The sequence below is a fragment of the Hyperolius riggenbachi genome, chromosome 2 (genome assembly GCF_040937935.1).
Source record: "Hyperolius riggenbachi isolate aHypRig1 chromosome 2, aHypRig1.pri, whole genome shotgun sequence".
NCBI lineage: Eukaryota > Metazoa > Chordata > Amphibia > Anura > Hyperoliidae > Hyperolius > Hyperolius riggenbachi.
In genome coordinates, this window is record NC_090647.1 from 20,413,528 (window position 1) to 20,430,879 (window position 17,352).

The window sequence follows — 17,352 nt, forward strand, 5'->3', positions numbered from 1 at the left end:
AGTTATTAGCGAATGAATGGGAGATGTAAATTGCTCTGATGCATAAGGTGAAAAATCCCCGCGGGCTGAAATGGTTAAAGCTATAATGTATGAAAGTGGATAAATTGTGTATTTTTTAACTTTTTTACTTATTTTCCTTTTAAAATGCATAGAAAATAAGGTAATTACTAATAACAAATATCAGCCACAAAAAGAGTTATTTGTCCTGGCAAAAACAATATATAGATCATTTAGTTGTGATAATTATTGATAGTTATTGCCCAAGTAATCAGAGCTGAGCTGAACTGTGAACATGACCAGGGTAGGGAAGTGGTTAAACAATATCAGTTGCCTGTCATTCTTGCTGATCTCTCTGGCTGCAGTAGTGTCGGAGTCACACACCTGAAACAAGCATGCAGCTAATGCAGTCACAGTTCAGTCAGAGCACCTGATCTGCATGCTTGTTCAGGGTCTATGGATAAAAGTATTAGAGACAGAAGAAGAGCAGGTCAGCCAGGCAATCTGCATTGTTCGCAAAGGAAAAAAGTGCAAAACACTATTTTTTTCAACTCCAGTTATTGATTGGAAAAGTGTAATGTTCTTTCTTAGATCCAATGCTATGGGATATATCGTTCAACCACCACCAGGGCACCCTTTGGGGCGAACAAACCCACCAAAAGATGAATGACCAACGTTGGGTTGGTCAGATTGCCCATTTTCCCCGGGAGACTCTGTCATCAGGATCCCAGTCCCTTATGCCTCTCAGATGCAGGTGAATATTATACCTGTCCTGCTGGCTCTTATATAGTGAGGCGGCTGTTCATAGCAGTCTTAGCAAACGTTTATTGCTTGTGTATGGGGATATCAAGCTTGTGGACACTGGAATGCTTTTATTATCAATATGAAATCTGCATTGTTTAAGGTAAAAAGAAATAAATATGGCAGCCTCCATATCCCTCTGACCTCGGGTTCCCTGAAGTTTAGCTATGTAAAAGCGTGTGCGTGTATTTATACCATACATACGGTATTCTGAATCCCAAATGCCTCCCTGGTGAACAATGCAGTTCTAGCAGCTTCCGATGAGGTTAGAGGAGCCCTGGACTTACCTGTAACTAATTCTTACGTCTCTGCAATTCCCTCACTGCTCCCCATCTCTGTGTGACCGCTGTTCTCTAGTATCTGTGATCTGTACATCATTTCACTCCTATCCCTCTCTATGCCCAGGAGGAGGGGGGTCTTTTCCAGGAATTGAATAAAGCAAAGTAAGGATGAGACCTGATCTACAAGTCATTTGAGTGAAGCTGTCACACAGGGATGCAGAGATATCAGCAGGTGTACCGTATACACAGTTCACAGCATAGACAGGAACAGGAAGGACAGCACAGAGCAATGATCAGACCAGATCTACAAGTCATGTGAGTGAAGCTGTCACACGGATGCAGAGATATCACAGCTGGTGTACAGTATATACAGTATAGACAGGAACAGGAAGGACAGCACAGAGCAATGATCAGACCTGACCTACAAGGCATGTGAGTAAAGCTGTCACACAGGGATGCAGAGATATCACAGCTGGTGTACAGTGTATACACAGTTCACAGTATAGACAGGAACAGGAAGGACAGCACAGAGCAATGATCAGACCTGATCTACAAGTCATGTGAGTAAAGCTGTCACACAGGGATGCAGAGATATCAGAGCTGATGTACAGTATAGACAGGAACAGGAAGGTCAGCACTGAGCAATGACCTGATCTACAAGCCATGTGAGTGAAGCTGTCACACAGGGATGCAGAGATATCACAGCTGTTGTGCACAGTGTACAGTATAGACAGGAACAGGAAGGACAACACAGAGCAATGATCAGACCTGACCTACAAGGCATGTGAGTAAAGCTGTCACACAGGGATGCAGAGATATCACAGCTGGTGTACAGTGTACGTGATATGCAGTATAGGTAGGACAGCACAGAACAATGATCAGACCTGATCTACAAGTCCTGTGAGTAAGGGCTGGTTCACGCGGATGTTTTGCTGGCATTAAACACAGCGTTTTAAAAGTAACGTTTTTAGGGATCTACCGCCCTTCGATGCAAGTGAATGGGAGCGTTTAGTAAAGCTTGCAGGCTTTCATGAAAGCCTGGCAGGTGATCCCAGCATCTCGTCTCGTCTCAAAAGCAACATGCAGCTTCTAGAAAGCGTTTGAAAGCCAACAAAAACCACTGAAAGCCAATGAAAGCCCATAAAATCCCAGTCTTTCCATATACTTCCTGCAAAAGCCCAGAAAATGCAACACTCTCCTGAAAGCCATTAAAAGCAATTAAAAGCTAAACTGTTAAATGCTGGCATTCTTGGGGAAAAAAAACAGCGTTTGAATAAAAGATTTACTCATATGACCTGATCTACAAGTCATATGAGTAGATCTGTCACACAGGGATGCAGAGATATCAGACCTGGTGTACACAGTATACAGTATAGACAGGAACAGGAAGGACAGCATAGAGCAATGATCATTTCTGATCTACAAGTCATGTGAGTAAAGCTGTCACACAGGGATGCAGAGATATCACAGCTGGTGTACAGTGTATACAGTATAGACAGGAACAGGAAGGACAGCACAGAGCAATGATCAGACCTGATCTACAAGCCATGTGAGTAAAGCTGTCACACAGGGATGCAGAGATATCAGAGCTGGTGTACAGTGTACATGATATGCAGTATAGGAAGGACGGCACAGAGCAATGATCAGACCTGACCTACAGATCATGTGAGTAAAGGTGTCACACAGGGATGCAGAGATATCAGAGCTGGTGTACACAGTATACAGGAAGGACAGCACAGAGCAATGATCAGACCTGATTTGTAAATTGTGTATGCACATTTATTTAGCTTGAAAATGGGTCAGTTAAAGAGAACCTGAGGCAACTTTTTTGAATCTTAATAGGACACAGATGCATGCTCTGTGCACAATGACCCACCTCTGTGTCTTCCTATTGCTGCCGCCAGAACTCTGAGCTTCCTCTCTGCTATAAAAGATAAGCAACAGCATCATAACCTTTAAAGAAAAACATTACTTTGTTACAGCTGATACCAATCCTGCGATAAATCTGCAGTGTGTCTACTTCCTGCTTTCATGGAAGCAGACATATTGTTAACATCCTGTGTTTACAGATTAGCTGCTCTGCCGTGGCAGTCAGCTGACACAGCTGAGAGATCAAATCACAGTTGTGATTAGACACAGATGAGGGGGAATTACAGGCTAAACTCCCTTTAAGGCTAATTTCACACCAGGACGTTGCGTTAGAGGGGGCGTTAAGGTCGCATAACGTCCCCCTAACTCAACGCCTGGTGGTGCTGGATCTGGACGTCAGAGTGAGCCGCGTTGTGCAGCTCACTCTGGCGTCAGTGATGCCGTGATGTGTACTCTTGTGCGCATGCGGCATCACGTGGTCCCACCGGCCAATCGCCGCACAGAGCGGCTGCTCCATGAAGTAAACACTGCACGTCATAACGTGCAGTGCATATTAATTAGCCATGTGCCTGTCCGCTCTCCGCTCCTCCCCAACATTACTGAGCATGTGCAAGCAGTCTAACGCGGCTCAGCCGCGTCCAAAGTACTGCATGCAGTACGTTGTCTTGTGACGCAGCGTTACAATGTAACGCAGCGTCCGCACTGTGAACAGCCCCATTGATTTTTCATTACTGTGCGGTGGGCTGCGTTACAGGCTGCTCTAACGTGCGCCTGTAACGTCCCACTGTGAAACCAGCCTAAAGGATACCCGAGGTGACATGATGAGATAGACATGGGTATGTACAGTGCCAGGCACACAAATAACTACGCTGTGTTCCTTTTTTTATTTCTCTGCCTGAAAGAGTTAAATATCAGGTATGTAAGTGGCTGACTCAGTCCTGACTCAGACAGGAAGTGACTACAGTGTGACCCTCACTGAGAAGATATTCCAGCTATAAAACACTTTCCTAGCAGAAAATGGCTTCTGAGAGCAGGAAAGAGATAAAAAGGGTAATTTCTTATCAGTGAGGGTCACACTGTAGTCACTTCCTGTCTGAGTCAGGACTGAGTCAGCCACTTACATACCTGATATTTAACTCTTTCAGGCAGAGAAAGAAAAAAAGGAACACAGCCTAGTTATTTGTGCTAGGCACTGTACATACCCATGTCTATCTCATGTCACATGTCAGTTCGGGTATCCTTTAAAACATAAAGAGTGTACTGTTCTATGTTTTCCTTCTGCCCTGTGCAACAGTTCAGGTCCACTTAAAGGGAACCTAAACTGAGAGGGATAGGGATGTTTCCTTTTAAACAATACCAGTTGCCTGGCAGCCCTGCTGATCTCTATGGCTGCAGTGGTGACTGAATCATAAACCTGAAACAAGCATGCAGCTAATCCAGTCTGACTTCAGTCAGAGCACCTGATCTGCATGCTTGTTCGGGGGCTGTGGCTAAACATATTAGAGACACAGGATCAGCAGGAGAGTCAGGCAACTGGTATTATTTTAAAAGGAAAAATCCATATCCTTCTCAGTTTAGGTTCCCTTTATGGGGTGTTGGTAACTGGGTGTATTGGGAAGCTTTATCTGCTTCTGATAAAGGTCTCCAGTGTTTGTTGGGGAGAGGGGGAAGCAGCTCTGAGCTCGCCTTGTCCTCAGATGGGTCATCTCTCTGTTTCCCCGGAGTTCTTGGAACATGCCGCGGCTCGCTGTCGCCTGGTGGCGGTATCTGATAAACTCTCCGCAGTCTGATTGGCTCATTACCTGCCAGGGTACAGGGAAGGTCATTCCTCCAGAGGCAGCGAGTTTCTCCAGATTGTGTGATGTTACATTGTTTACATTGTTAGATATACTTGTGAAAGAGTATTTAGCGTGTGTAAATAATCTTATCATACTATAATAGCTGCACTCTAATCTGCTGGGACATCCCACCTCCTCTGCAGTGTACATCATGTGACTGGAAGAAAAATTCTCTCTATACATTAACGTTGCTGAAGCTTGTGTGGTCACATGACATCTGCTGTTGTCACGGAGCTGGTATGATTTAGGCGACCAGCAGGAAACCTCATAGGGAACGATTCTCCAATCACAGAACCTTCTACAGCTTGAAGCATTGTAATTGGCCAAATAGTGCAGGTGTAGTTTACTACAACCTATCTGAAACCTTAAACTCCCAGAGCAATTCCATAGGCTCCACACAATGTTCTAATCAAGTCAATGTTTTTATCGATATACTAGCTGATGACCCGGCATTGCCTGGGTATGTATTTGGATGTGTCGGCTCTGCCCACTTTTTTTTAACCCTAACAAAAAAACACTCAATGACCAAGTTTGTGAGCATTGGGGTCTTTGACATCAATAATTTGTACAGGTATATTCTCATAGAAATTAAATAAATCAGATTGGCGGTTTGTGACTCCGCCCCTCTCCAGCATTTGAACCCCAGTCACCCAATGATCAACTGTAGCAGGTTTGAGGCATCTGCTATTAACAGTGTAAAAATGGCAGCAATTTAAATATTCCCCTTGAAAATTAACAAGTGAGTTTTGTTCGGCTATTATAGCCTCCACCCACTTCCCTGAATATTAATCTCAGTCACCCAGGGACCATCTGGGTAAAGTTTGAGAACCCTGCCATTAACAGTGTAAAAAGGGCTGCAGTCTATATTTTCCCAGTGAAATTTGTATTTTGGCTTCACCCACTTTTTGTAACCTGGACACACAGTCACTCAATGACCCAGTTTGTGAGCTTTCGGGTCCTTGGCATCATTAAAAACCAATCTGATTGGCTGTTTGTGGCTCCACCGTTTTTTCTGAATTTGAAGCCCAATGACCAACTGTACCAAGTTTGAGGCTTGTGCCATTAACAGTGTAAGAATGGGAGCAATGTAAATATTCCCCTTGAAAATCAACAGGTGAATATTGATTGGCTTTCTTAGGCTCCACCCACTTTTCTAAATATTAATCCCAGTAACCTCCTGTGCAAAGTTTGAGAACCCTGCCATTAATTAAATCTGTTTTTGACTCCACCCAGTTTTTGTAACCTTGGCACACAGTCACTCAATGACCAAGTTTGTGAGCTTTCGGGTTCCTGGCATCAAAATTGGGTGAATGGAAGCAGTTTATCCAGCAAAAAAATATGATTGGCTGTTTGTGGCTCCGCCCCTTTAGTGAATTTGAACCCCAGTCACTTAATGACTGACTGTAGCAGGTTTGAGGCCTTTGCCATTAACCGTGTAAGAATGGCTGCAGTTTATATTTTCCCATGTAAAAAGTTAGTTGTTTTTGGCTGTTTCTAACCTTGACATACAGTCACTCAATGACCAAGTTTATGAGCTTTGGGGTCCTTGGCATCAATAAGTTGCATTTTTCCATTCAAACTAAACAAATCTGATTGGCTGTTTGTAGCCCGCCCCGGTTTCAGAATATAAACCCCAGTCTCCCAGTGACTGACTGTACCAGATTTGAGGCATCTGCCATTAAGAGTGTAAGAGTGGCAACAATGTAAATATTCCCTTTGAAAATCAATACGTGAATTTTGAGTGGCTGTTGTAGGCTCCACCCACTTTCCTGAATATTAATCCCAGTGGCGAACTGTGTCAAGTTTGAGAACCCTGCCACTAACAGAATGGCTGAAATCAATCTAACAAATCTGTCTGTGGCTCCACTCCCTTTAGTGAATTTGGGCCCCAGTCACCCAATGACTGACTGTATCAGGTTTGAGGCCTCTGCCATTATCAATGTAAGAATGGTAGCAATGTAAATATTCCTCTTGAATTTTGATTGGCTGTTGTAGGCTCCACCCACTTTCTAGCTATTAATCCCAGTCACCCAGTGGCCAACTGTGTCAAAGTTTGGGAACCCTGCCAATAACAGTGTAAGAATGGTTGCACTTTATATTAGTCACTTTTTCTGACATTGAGCTTTAGTCACTCAATTACCAAGTTTATGAACTTTTGGGGTCCTTGGTATCAATAATTTGTATCTTCCCATTGAAAGTAATCAAATCTGATTGGCTGTTTTTGGCAGCAATTTAAATATTCCCATTGAAAATCAACAGGTGAATTTTGGTTGGCTGTTGTAGGCTCCACCCACTTTACTGAATATTAATCCCAGTCACCCAGTGGCCAACTGGGCAAAGTTTGAGAACCCTGCCATTATTATTTATTGTATTTATAAAGCGCCAACATATTACGCAGCGCTGAACATTAATTTAGGTAGTGTAAGAATGGCTGCAGTTTATATTTGAACCCCAGTGACCCAATGTTCAACTGTACCAAGTTTGAGGCTTGTGCCATTAACAGTGCAAGAATGGCAGCAATGTAAATATTCCCGTTGAAAATCATCAGGTGAATATTGATTGGCTTTCTAATGCTGGGAATACACCATACAATTTTCTGTTAGATTCTTCTGTTAGAATGCATAATTAGATTTTCTGTAGAGACTGGTCATTATCTCTGCTGCACTGTCTTCTGTTTATCTCCTGCTGAGTAGAACAATGCCTAATTGCTCAGCAGATAGATGGTAAGATAAATACATTTCCAACATGCTGAACTTTATCTATCTGGCAGGTAAATTATTATTATTATTATTATTATTATTATTTATTGTATTTATATAGCGCCAACATATTACGCAGCGCTGCACAATAGATAAAAGGGTTAACATACAAGGTAGGACATACAGGAAACTCACAACAAAACAAGATCATGCAAATGATTTGATAACAGTACAGTGTCATAGGTCAAAATAGAGACTGTTCTAGTCCACAAGAGGGGTGGTTGTCAGTAAGATTGCATAATCAAGCTGGAAACACTAAAGGTGCCCATACACTCGTCAGATTGGCCGCAGATAGATAAGAAATGCATCTGATGATCTATCTGATGCGTTTTTAGAACATTTTTTACCAGGATAGAATTCCAATAGATTTCAGTTTGAAATCTATTGAAATTCGATCTGATGGCATTTTTTTGCCATCAGATTTCCATTAAGGCCAATGCAAACTGATAAGCAATCTCATCAGATCGACCTAAATTTTCCATCCTGCCAGTTCGATGGAAATTCATCGAAATCGATCGAAATCGGCCGTTGATCGGTCGATTGGGCAACCGATTTTCAATCGATCGATCGGCCAGAAAATCGGCTGAGTGTATGGGCCCCTTTAGGGAGATGGCCCTGCCAGAGGCTTACAATCTTAAAGGGTGGGGGTGGAGACAATAGGTGTGTCTGCGAGAGGGTGTCTAACAGAACATATTATAGTGCTGGTGTAGGGGGGTATGCGAGCATGAAAGGGTGAGTCTTGAGAGCTTGTGTGAAGGTATTAAAGGTTGGGGCGAGTCTGGTGGCTGGAGGGAGCGAGTTTCAGAGAGCAGCTTATTGAGGGTGGGTCTGGCATTCCAGAGGCAACAGGAAACACGGAGCGAATGCCTAGGGGTAGGATGGATAGGAATAAGGATATGCCGAGGGGGTGTGTGGGTAGAGTTTGGGGGGGAGGGAAATCTAACAGAAAATTGTATGGTGTATTCCCAGCATTATTAGGCTCCACCCACTTTTCTAAATATTAATCCCAGTAACAACCTGTGCAAAGTTTGAGAACCCTGCCATTAATTAAATCTGTTTTTGGCTCTGCCCACTTTTTATAACCTTGACACACAGTCACTCAATGACCAAGTTTGTGAGCTTTCAGGTTCCTGGCATCAAAAATGTGCTAATGGAAGCAGTTTATCCAGCAAAGAAACCTGATATGCAGTTTTGTGGCCCCGCCCCTTTAGTGAATTTTGACCCCAGTCACCCAATAATCACATTCACCGAGTGACCATGTGTGCCAAGTTTTAAAACCTTGTGATTAACAGTATAAGAATGGCTGCAGTTTACATTTTCCCATTAAAAATGAGCTACTGAAATTTGATTGGCTGTTTATAGCTCCGCCCACTTTTCCTGGATTGGTAACCTCGGTCACCAAGTGACCAACTGTGCCAAGTGTGGGGACTCTGGCTTGATTACTGTGAGAATGGCAGCCTTTTCCATTGACATGAATGGGTGAAATCTGATTGGGTGTTTGGAGCTCTGCCCAGGTATGCAGGGGGGCCGCGAGACCCCCAGAACATATCATCCCAGGTAGTAAGGGATCTGTATGCCAAGTTTTGTTCAAATCAGTCAAGGCGTTTCACACACGCACGCGCGGTTTTATGTATGTAGATTACCAACATTCACTATTTACCTCACAGGAGGCTATAGGCATAGATGTCCTGGAACCTTAGACTTCGCCATCTATGAACCTACAAACACCCGCTGAATCGCACCGCTACAGGAGTCACTTCGTACTAGGTAGCCAGAGGTACCCTCAGTATTAAGTTGCATAGGGAAGGAGGGAAGAAGGCGCTCAAGGAGCAGAGTGAGCCGCCTTTCTATCATTAGGCGCCTGTAGGCAGAAACACCTGATCTGCTGCATGCTTGTTCAGGGTCTATGGCTAACAGTATTAAAGGCAGAGGATCAGCAGGACAGCCAGGCAACTGGTATTGCTTAAAAGCAGGGCTGTGGAGTCTGAGTTGGAGTCGGGGCAATTTTGGGCACCCGGAGTTGGAGTCGGAGTCGTTGATTTCATAAACGGAGTTGGATGATTTTTGTACAAAATCCACAGCCCTGCTAAGTATTAGACTGAGGAAACACAGCCCTACTTAAAGGCAGGGCTGTGGAGTCGGAGTCGTGGAGTCGGAGTCGGGCAATTTTGGGTGCCTAGAGTCGGAGTCGGGAAAAAATGCACCGACTCCGACTCCTAATGAATTTGTAACTGTAATTAAAATAGAAAATATGATAAAATGTTCTATTTCTCAGATAATAGTCATTAAAAATAATGTATATATACAGTATATATACAGTAATAGCTGTGCTTAGTCCACAAAAATGAAATAAACCAATCAAAATTAGTTACTTGTGCTGCTTCAATAAAGCAGTCCCCGTATTTTTAAGGTCAGATATACACATCTGATTGTGACTGTATATATGATGTGTACACTGGAATCTCTTATATATACTAAATAACATCTATGCTGTAAGAATAAAGCCTGATGTGTAGCTGTGTCACTAATAGAGATGGTCAATGAGATGGAAATAATTCTGCACTGATGCTGATTTATGCAAATGTATGCACTCCCTTTGCTGATGAAATCAAATAATTTGATATGTTAAAATTTGGGTTGGTGACTACAAATTAAAGGGTACCTGAGACGGATGAAAAGTAAAGTTTTATACATACCTGGGGCTTCCTCCAGCTCCCTTCAGGCTAATCAGTCCCTCGCTGTCCTCCACCACCCGGATCTTCTGCTATGAGTCCTGGTAATTCAGCCAGTCAGCGCTGTCCGGCCGCATGCCGCTCCCACAGCCAGGAACATTCTGCACCTGCACAATAGTGCTGCACAGGTGTAGTATGCTCCTGGCGGCGGAGTGTGTGCATGCGCACTACGCCCGACTGGCTCAAGTACCTGGACTCATAGCAGAAGATCCAGGTGGTGGAGGAGGACAACGAGGGACTGATTATCCTGAAGGCGGCTGGAGGAAGCCCCAGGTATGTATAAACCTTTAATTTCATCTGTCTCAGGTTTACTTTGTTACACAGTAGTACTATACTCTACATATGCACTCCCCACAGAGCTGCAGGGAATCCACTGAGAATGCTGTGCACATTGAACACAGAGGTGTTGTCTGTCACCCATAAACCTGGTTCAGATTGTGCATGAAGAATGTGTAATAGAGGAAGAATCTCCTCATTCCCCTGCAGAGTACCTGCGCATCATTCTTACATGTACCCACACTTACATTGCCTAGGGCCTGATAGATGTTCTTTGTTCCGGTTTGTACCTTTTACAAGTACTCTTACCAAGGACTAGTTTTAGTCTAAAGGGAATAAATATAGTAGTCTACATATCCTTCTCACTTCAGTTGTCTTGTAAAATTCCTAAGCGTTGGCAGTTAAGAGACGAATTTCATGTTACATACTTTTAATCAACAAAATTGTAATATGCAAATTAGAGGAGTCGGAGTCGAAGAGTCGGAGTCGGTGGAATCCTAAACTGAGGAGTTGGAGTCGGAGTCGGTGGATTTTTGGACCGACTCCACAGCCCTGCTTAAAGGGAAGGTTCAAGCAAAATAAAAAAATGAGTTTCACTTACCTGGAGCTTCTACCAGCCCCATGCAGCCATCCTGTGCCCTCGTAGTCACTCACTGCTGCTCCAGTCCCCCGCTGGCAGCTTGCCGACCTCGGATGTCGGCGGGCCGCATTGCATACATTTTTACGGTTCCCGATAGTGCAGGAACATTAACACATACATTTTTACGCGTTAGTGGTGCAACGCGTAAAAATGTACACATTGAACCAGTAATGCGTAAAAATATGTGTTAAGGTGGCCATACACTGGCCCGATTCTCGCCCGTTTCGACAGCAGATTCGATCCTGCGATCGAATCTGCTGCCAATCGTTCGCGGTAAACGCCGCCGCCGATCAGATTTCCTCCCGAAATCGGATCGGTCCGTCGATCGCGCCGTGCGGGAAATTACCCACGATCGCCCGCGGGTAAAGTGCGCGTCGCTAGCGGCGGCCGATCCGACGAAAAATACATTACCTGATGCGGGCTCCCAGGCGTCTTCTCCGCATCTTCTCAGCGCTGCACCCGCTCCATCCCGGCGCTTCCTGTCACTGCAGTGACCCAGGAAGTTCAAATAGAGGGCGCTCTATTTGAACTTCCTGGTCACGGAGTGACACAGGAAGCGCCGGGATGGAGCGGGTGCAGCGCTGAGAAGATGCGGAGAAGACGCCCCGGAGCCCGCATCAGGTAATGTATGCGCGGGGGGGGGACAGGCGGCAGGAGCAGCTGAACAGATTGTGATCGGTTTCAGGCTGAAATCGATTCACAATCTGTTTGCAGTAAAGGCAGCCATACGATCCCTCTCTGATCAGATTCGATCAGATAGGGATCTGTCAGCTAGTCGATCTGGTGGCACATCGACCAGTGTATGGCTACCTTTAATGTTCCTGCACTAGCGGGAATGCGTAAAAATGTACGCAATGTGTCCCGCCGACCTCCGAGGTCGGCAAGCTGCCAGCGGGGGACTGGAGCAGCAGTGAGTGACTATGAGGGCACAGGATGGCTGCCTGGGGCTGGTAGAAGCTTCAGGTAAGTGAAACTCCTTTTTTTATTTTGCTTGGACATTCCCTTTAAAAGGAAATAAATATGGCAACTTCCATATCCCTCTCACTTTAGGTGTCATTTAACTTATCAACTGTAAACTGAACCCGCTTGAAAGAGAATCACAGAAAATAAGTGGCTTATGGATAAGTGAACTCAACTCCTTTAATACCGGGGGGTGGATGCCATCTGGGCCAGGTGCCTTGTCTATCTTCATCTTATGTAACATCACAGCAATATTACAGCACAGATGACTGTCTACATCCTGACTCCTGCTGCTCTCCTCCTCTGTAAGTCCATAGCATACCTGTGCGGATTGTCATTGTGCCCTCCTCTCTGTGTTTCAGGTGGACCTGTCGGACCTGGCCCCCGAGGACCGATGGAGGTGAGCAGCCATTTCTCTGCATTCCTTACATCAATGTTACATCAATGTTATATCAACCCCAACCCTGTCCTCTGGGCCCACCAATGGTGCATGTTTTATATAAAACTACAGAGATGCTTGATCCGTTCTAATAACCGCACCTGTGAATGTGGGTGGGGCATGAGAGCAGGGCTGGGCAGCGCTATTTCTCATCCTTCCATCAGGACCACTGTACTACCACGGAAAACTGTAACATTTTCACATAAGCTTGTTACTGTAGCTAAAGGTGGCCATACACTTGTTAGATTAGCAGCAGATAGGTCATCACTAGATTTTCTGAGCTATCTGATGTGTTTAGGAACATTTTTTTACTAGGAACAGATTTCCAATGGATTTCAGTATGAAATCTATTGAAAATCGATCTGATGGCATCTTTCTGCCATCAGATTTCCATTAGGGCCAATGCAAAATGATAAGTAATCTCAACAGATCGACCTAGATTTTCCAGCATGTCAGATCGATCGAAATCTGCCGCAAAACGGCTGAGTGTATGGGCCCCTTTATGCTGGGCATACACGGGTCGATCCGGCGGCCGATTAGCTGCCAGATCAACTCCTGCCGCGTCCCCGCTCGCCCGCGCCCGGATTGATTCCCGCTTGTCCCCGCCGGCGCTTCTTATCTTCCGCTCGATTCGCCGCTATTGTCCGCCCGTGGGGATCGAGCGTGGAATCGATCCCCGCGGTGATCGGACACGTCGGATATTATCAATCGAGCCATCGGGCTCGATTGATAAGTATCCCCTCGACACCGTGTATGCCCAGCTTTAGATTTTCCTGCCAGATAGATAATTTCCAACATGTTGGAAAGTATCTATCTCACCATCTATCTGCCCAGCAATTAGGCATCATTGTTCTACTCAGCAGGAGATAACCAGAAGACAATGCACCAGAGGTAATGACCAGTCTATACCAGTACTTAAAGCGGATCCGAGATGAAAAACTAACTAGAACAAGTAACTTGTCTGTATATCTTATCTAAAGTTTATATAGTTTACACAGCAAATCTAGCTGCAAACAGATATAATAGAATATGATTATTTATTCCTGTGATACAATGACAGCAGCCATGTTATTTGTAAACATTACACAGAGGCAGGCTTATCTGCATCTTGAGCAAAAAAACCTAATCCCCCCTCCTCCTCCTTCCCCTCTGCCTCCCATGAGCCCTTGCTACTGTCTGAAAGTGCCTTGGCTCTCTGAAAACCTGTGGTTTATTGGGAATTAGAGTATTAAAACAAAAACAAAAAAAAGTATTTGGCTTGAGGAATGCCCTATAAACAATAGGAAAGGAACACAATTATGCAATGAGTAAAAATTCATCTCGGATCCACCTTAACAGAAAATAATCTAATGCTGGACATACACGGCTCGTTTTTGCCGCTCGATTCTGCGCCCGATCGTTTTCCGCGGGCGATTCTCTTATCCTCCGTTCGCTTTTCTTATCTTTTTCCATTGTCTTCAATGTGGAATCGAGCGACGAAACGATCGGGCGGGAGATCGGACATGTCGGAAATTATCTATCGAGCCGTCTAAATGGCTCAGTATCAAGCCGTGTATTCCCAGAAAAACAGAACATTGTATGGTGTGTACTAGTCATTAGATCCAATGCAACTCTATGGGCCATTGATCTGCTGCCAGCAGCAGATCGACCTAAATTTTCCATCCTGTCAGATAGATCAGATCGATCGAAATCAGCTGCAAATCAGTCGATCAGCCAATCGATCAGCAATCGATTTCCAATCGATCGATTCGATCGTAGGCTGAAACCGACCAGTGTATGGGCCCCTTAACTGTTTTTTAGTAATTTTTTATTTTTGGATGTTACAATCACCTTTAATAGGTGTACGATGGATTTAATCTTTGTATTGAATCTAATGGCTAATCTATTGAAAGCAAGCCTGACGTGAAAATGGAGTTATGATATAATGTGTAGCACGGATAATGAATAGAACTTTAGTAGCAAAGAAACAAATCTTATGTTGTTTTCCAGTACAGGAAGAGTTAAAGAGGAACTGTCACGAAAATCTTAAAATTTAAAACACATACAAATAAGTGTTTCTTCCAGAGTAAAATGAGCCATATATGACTTTTCTCCCATGTTGCTGTCACTTACAGTAAGTAGTAGAAATCTGACATTACCGACAGGCTTTGGACTAGTCCATTTCTCCATAGGGGATTCTCAGCAAGGCTTTATTCTTTACTAGCTGATGACCCGGTGTTGCCCGGGTATGTATTTGGCTGGTGTTGGCTACATCCACTTTTCCTAACCCTAACACACAAAGGCTCAGCATGGCTTTTATTCTTTATAAAGACATTCCCTGAAAAAGATTTATACAATGATTCTGGCCAGCTTCCCTGCTCGCTGCACACTATTCTGGCAGTTGGAAGGAGGAACTGCCATTCACTAAGTGCTTTTAAAAATAAAGAAAACCCTGAGAATCCCCTATGAGAAGATGGGCTAGTCCAAAATCTGTTGTTAATGACAGATTTCTACTACCTACTGTAAGTGACAGCAACATAGGAGAAAAGTAATTTATGGCTCATTTTACTCTGGGAGAAATGTACTTATTTGTGTTTTAAATTGTAAGATTTTCGCGACAGTTCCTCTTTAAATAAACTTCAGTTGCAAAAGAGCTTCTCTGAGCTCTTCCACAAACTGGGTCAGATACAAACCTGTTTTCTGAAGCACCTACAGTGTTCTCCCCAGAATTTTTTTCCAGCCAGGTGGCATGAAAAAGTAGCCGGGTGGGGGAAGGTCACTGTCACGTTGGGTGCTACTGGGTGGGAGAAAAGGGGTTAACACTGGCTAGGAAGGGGCATTCTCAGTCAGGGTGCTGCTGGTGGATTTGAAGACCTCTCTGACCCCCATCTACCAGCAGCACTGGAATATCCCTCTCCAACAGAATTGCATCTATGAGACTTTTCCAGGCAAAGGCAGACTCTCCCTCCTCCATTAGCAGCAGCCAGAGTGAGCCTTCTTCCCCACCCCACATGGCACATTAAGCAATGGGTTAATCAGTGCTAATTTGTACAGTTGTGCAGCACTGCAGGAGACAGCACAGGCTGACCTCTCCACCCCCACCCGTCTACAGGGACATCACATTCAGATACACAGTGGCCAGGCAGCAGGACCAGTAATTATTGCTTTACAGGCACTTGATGGTGGGAGATGGAAAGACATGCCTGAAAGAACGGGAAAAACAAACATCATCAGACATGCTCTCCTGTGCATTCGCTGGGGCTTCACACATACTTTATGACGGGGAGACACACATGCCTGTGATCAGAGCGGCACGTCCTCTCCTAGTATCTTCATCTACCCCGCGGCTTGTAGAAGTTACAAAGCTTTCCCCGCCCCTCCACACTACAGACGGGAGCTGGGGGAGGAGGGCGGAGATAGCGTCCCTGAATGGCAGCGGGCTGGCTGCAGTGAAGCTGCCGCTGCTCGCTCTAATAAAGCAGAGGAAGAAAGATTGTTTCACAGACCAGGACAAACGGCAGCCGGGCAGGAGGGCAGAGTCACGTGGGCGCTCCGCCCAGTTAAAAGGCTCTGGGGAGAACACTGACCTAAACAGCCAAGAAACAGCGAGAGACAACTTGATATAAGGTTTTACTGCTGTAAAGTTCAAAGGGTCATTATTTATTATGCTTTGTTTATAGCTTCAAAGAGTCTGGAGTTAAAACTACAAATGTGACAGAATGGTGCAATGTTATTTAAATAATAAATTAATACAAATGAGACTCTCTTCTTTGCCTCTAATGTTCTATTACTTACCCGTACTACACCTACAATTCATTATATCATAAGGTTTAAAAAAACAAAAATCTGAGCAGTCTCGGGGCTACAGTGCTCCAAACCGAGTACAGTTGCGAAGAGGAGGAGTGCTGGCTTACTGTCAGTTACTGGAAATGTAAAGCAGACTGTGATTTATTATTGCTCGTGTTTTCATATCATAGTCACCCATGTACTGAGAGTGTATTTCCCTGCATGCGTGTAACACGCGGTCTCCTTTGTGTGGTTACAGGGTGGAACATGCCCGCATGCACGCCAAGCACCGGGGCCACGAGGCCATGCATGCCGAGATGGTCCTCATTCTCATCGCCACCCTGGTGGTGGCACAACTGCTGCTCGTCCAATGGAAACAGAGGCACCCGCGCTCCTACAATGTAAGATCCTACCGCCGCTCCGGTCTACTGGGGTACTGGGGGGGGGGGGATTTCTGGTTTATGTATGAGGATAACCCCTCCGATAAATGACTAAAAGAAATGTGTACTTAAAGAGAACCTGAGCCGGAGTATTTTTTATAAAAGAAAATCTACTTCCTGATTCGGAGGGCTAGCCGGATCAGGTAGCGTCAGTTACCACCGCTCCAGTGGCCAGAAATCCCTCAGTTTCATTTTTGAAGAAAAAATGTCCACGACCCCGAGGTCACGACACTGCTGCTCTGGCTCTGTGTCTCATCGTGTCTCATCCGTGCGAGGAGTGAGGCAGAGCTGAATATTGAGAGCTGGGGAAGGGCTGTTTCTAATGCCAGACTGGGAGTTTTTTTTGCAGGAGTGCATTTCCTGTAGGGAGCCTCACCCCCCCCCCGCCCTCACCTTGTTAGCTGCCGACAAATTGCTTGTTGGCAATTTGGGGGGAGGGGGGTAATTGTCACGGAGAGGACACAGAGGCATGTCATGGAGCAAGGAACATGCCTCTGTATCCCTGTATCCCATCTGCCACCTTCCCCGCACTGACTCGGACACACTTTAAAGAGA

The 17,352-nt window shown here is 44.9% G+C and overlaps 1 protein-coding gene across 1 annotated transcript in view; it reads left to right on the plus strand.

Annotated features, from left to right (window-relative positions):
* Positions 1-17,352, plus strand: part of RNF121 (ring finger protein 121) — a 45,132-nt gene that overhangs the window by 5,772 nt on the left and 22,008 nt on the right. Inside the window, exons 2-3 of the mRNA XM_068266540.1 lie at positions 12,516-12,553; positions 16,617-16,758. Of these exons, the coding sequence (XP_068122641.1) occupies positions 12,516-12,553; positions 16,617-16,758 (180 nt within the window). The remainder of the gene's footprint in view (positions 1-12,515; positions 12,554-16,616; positions 16,759-17,352) is intronic.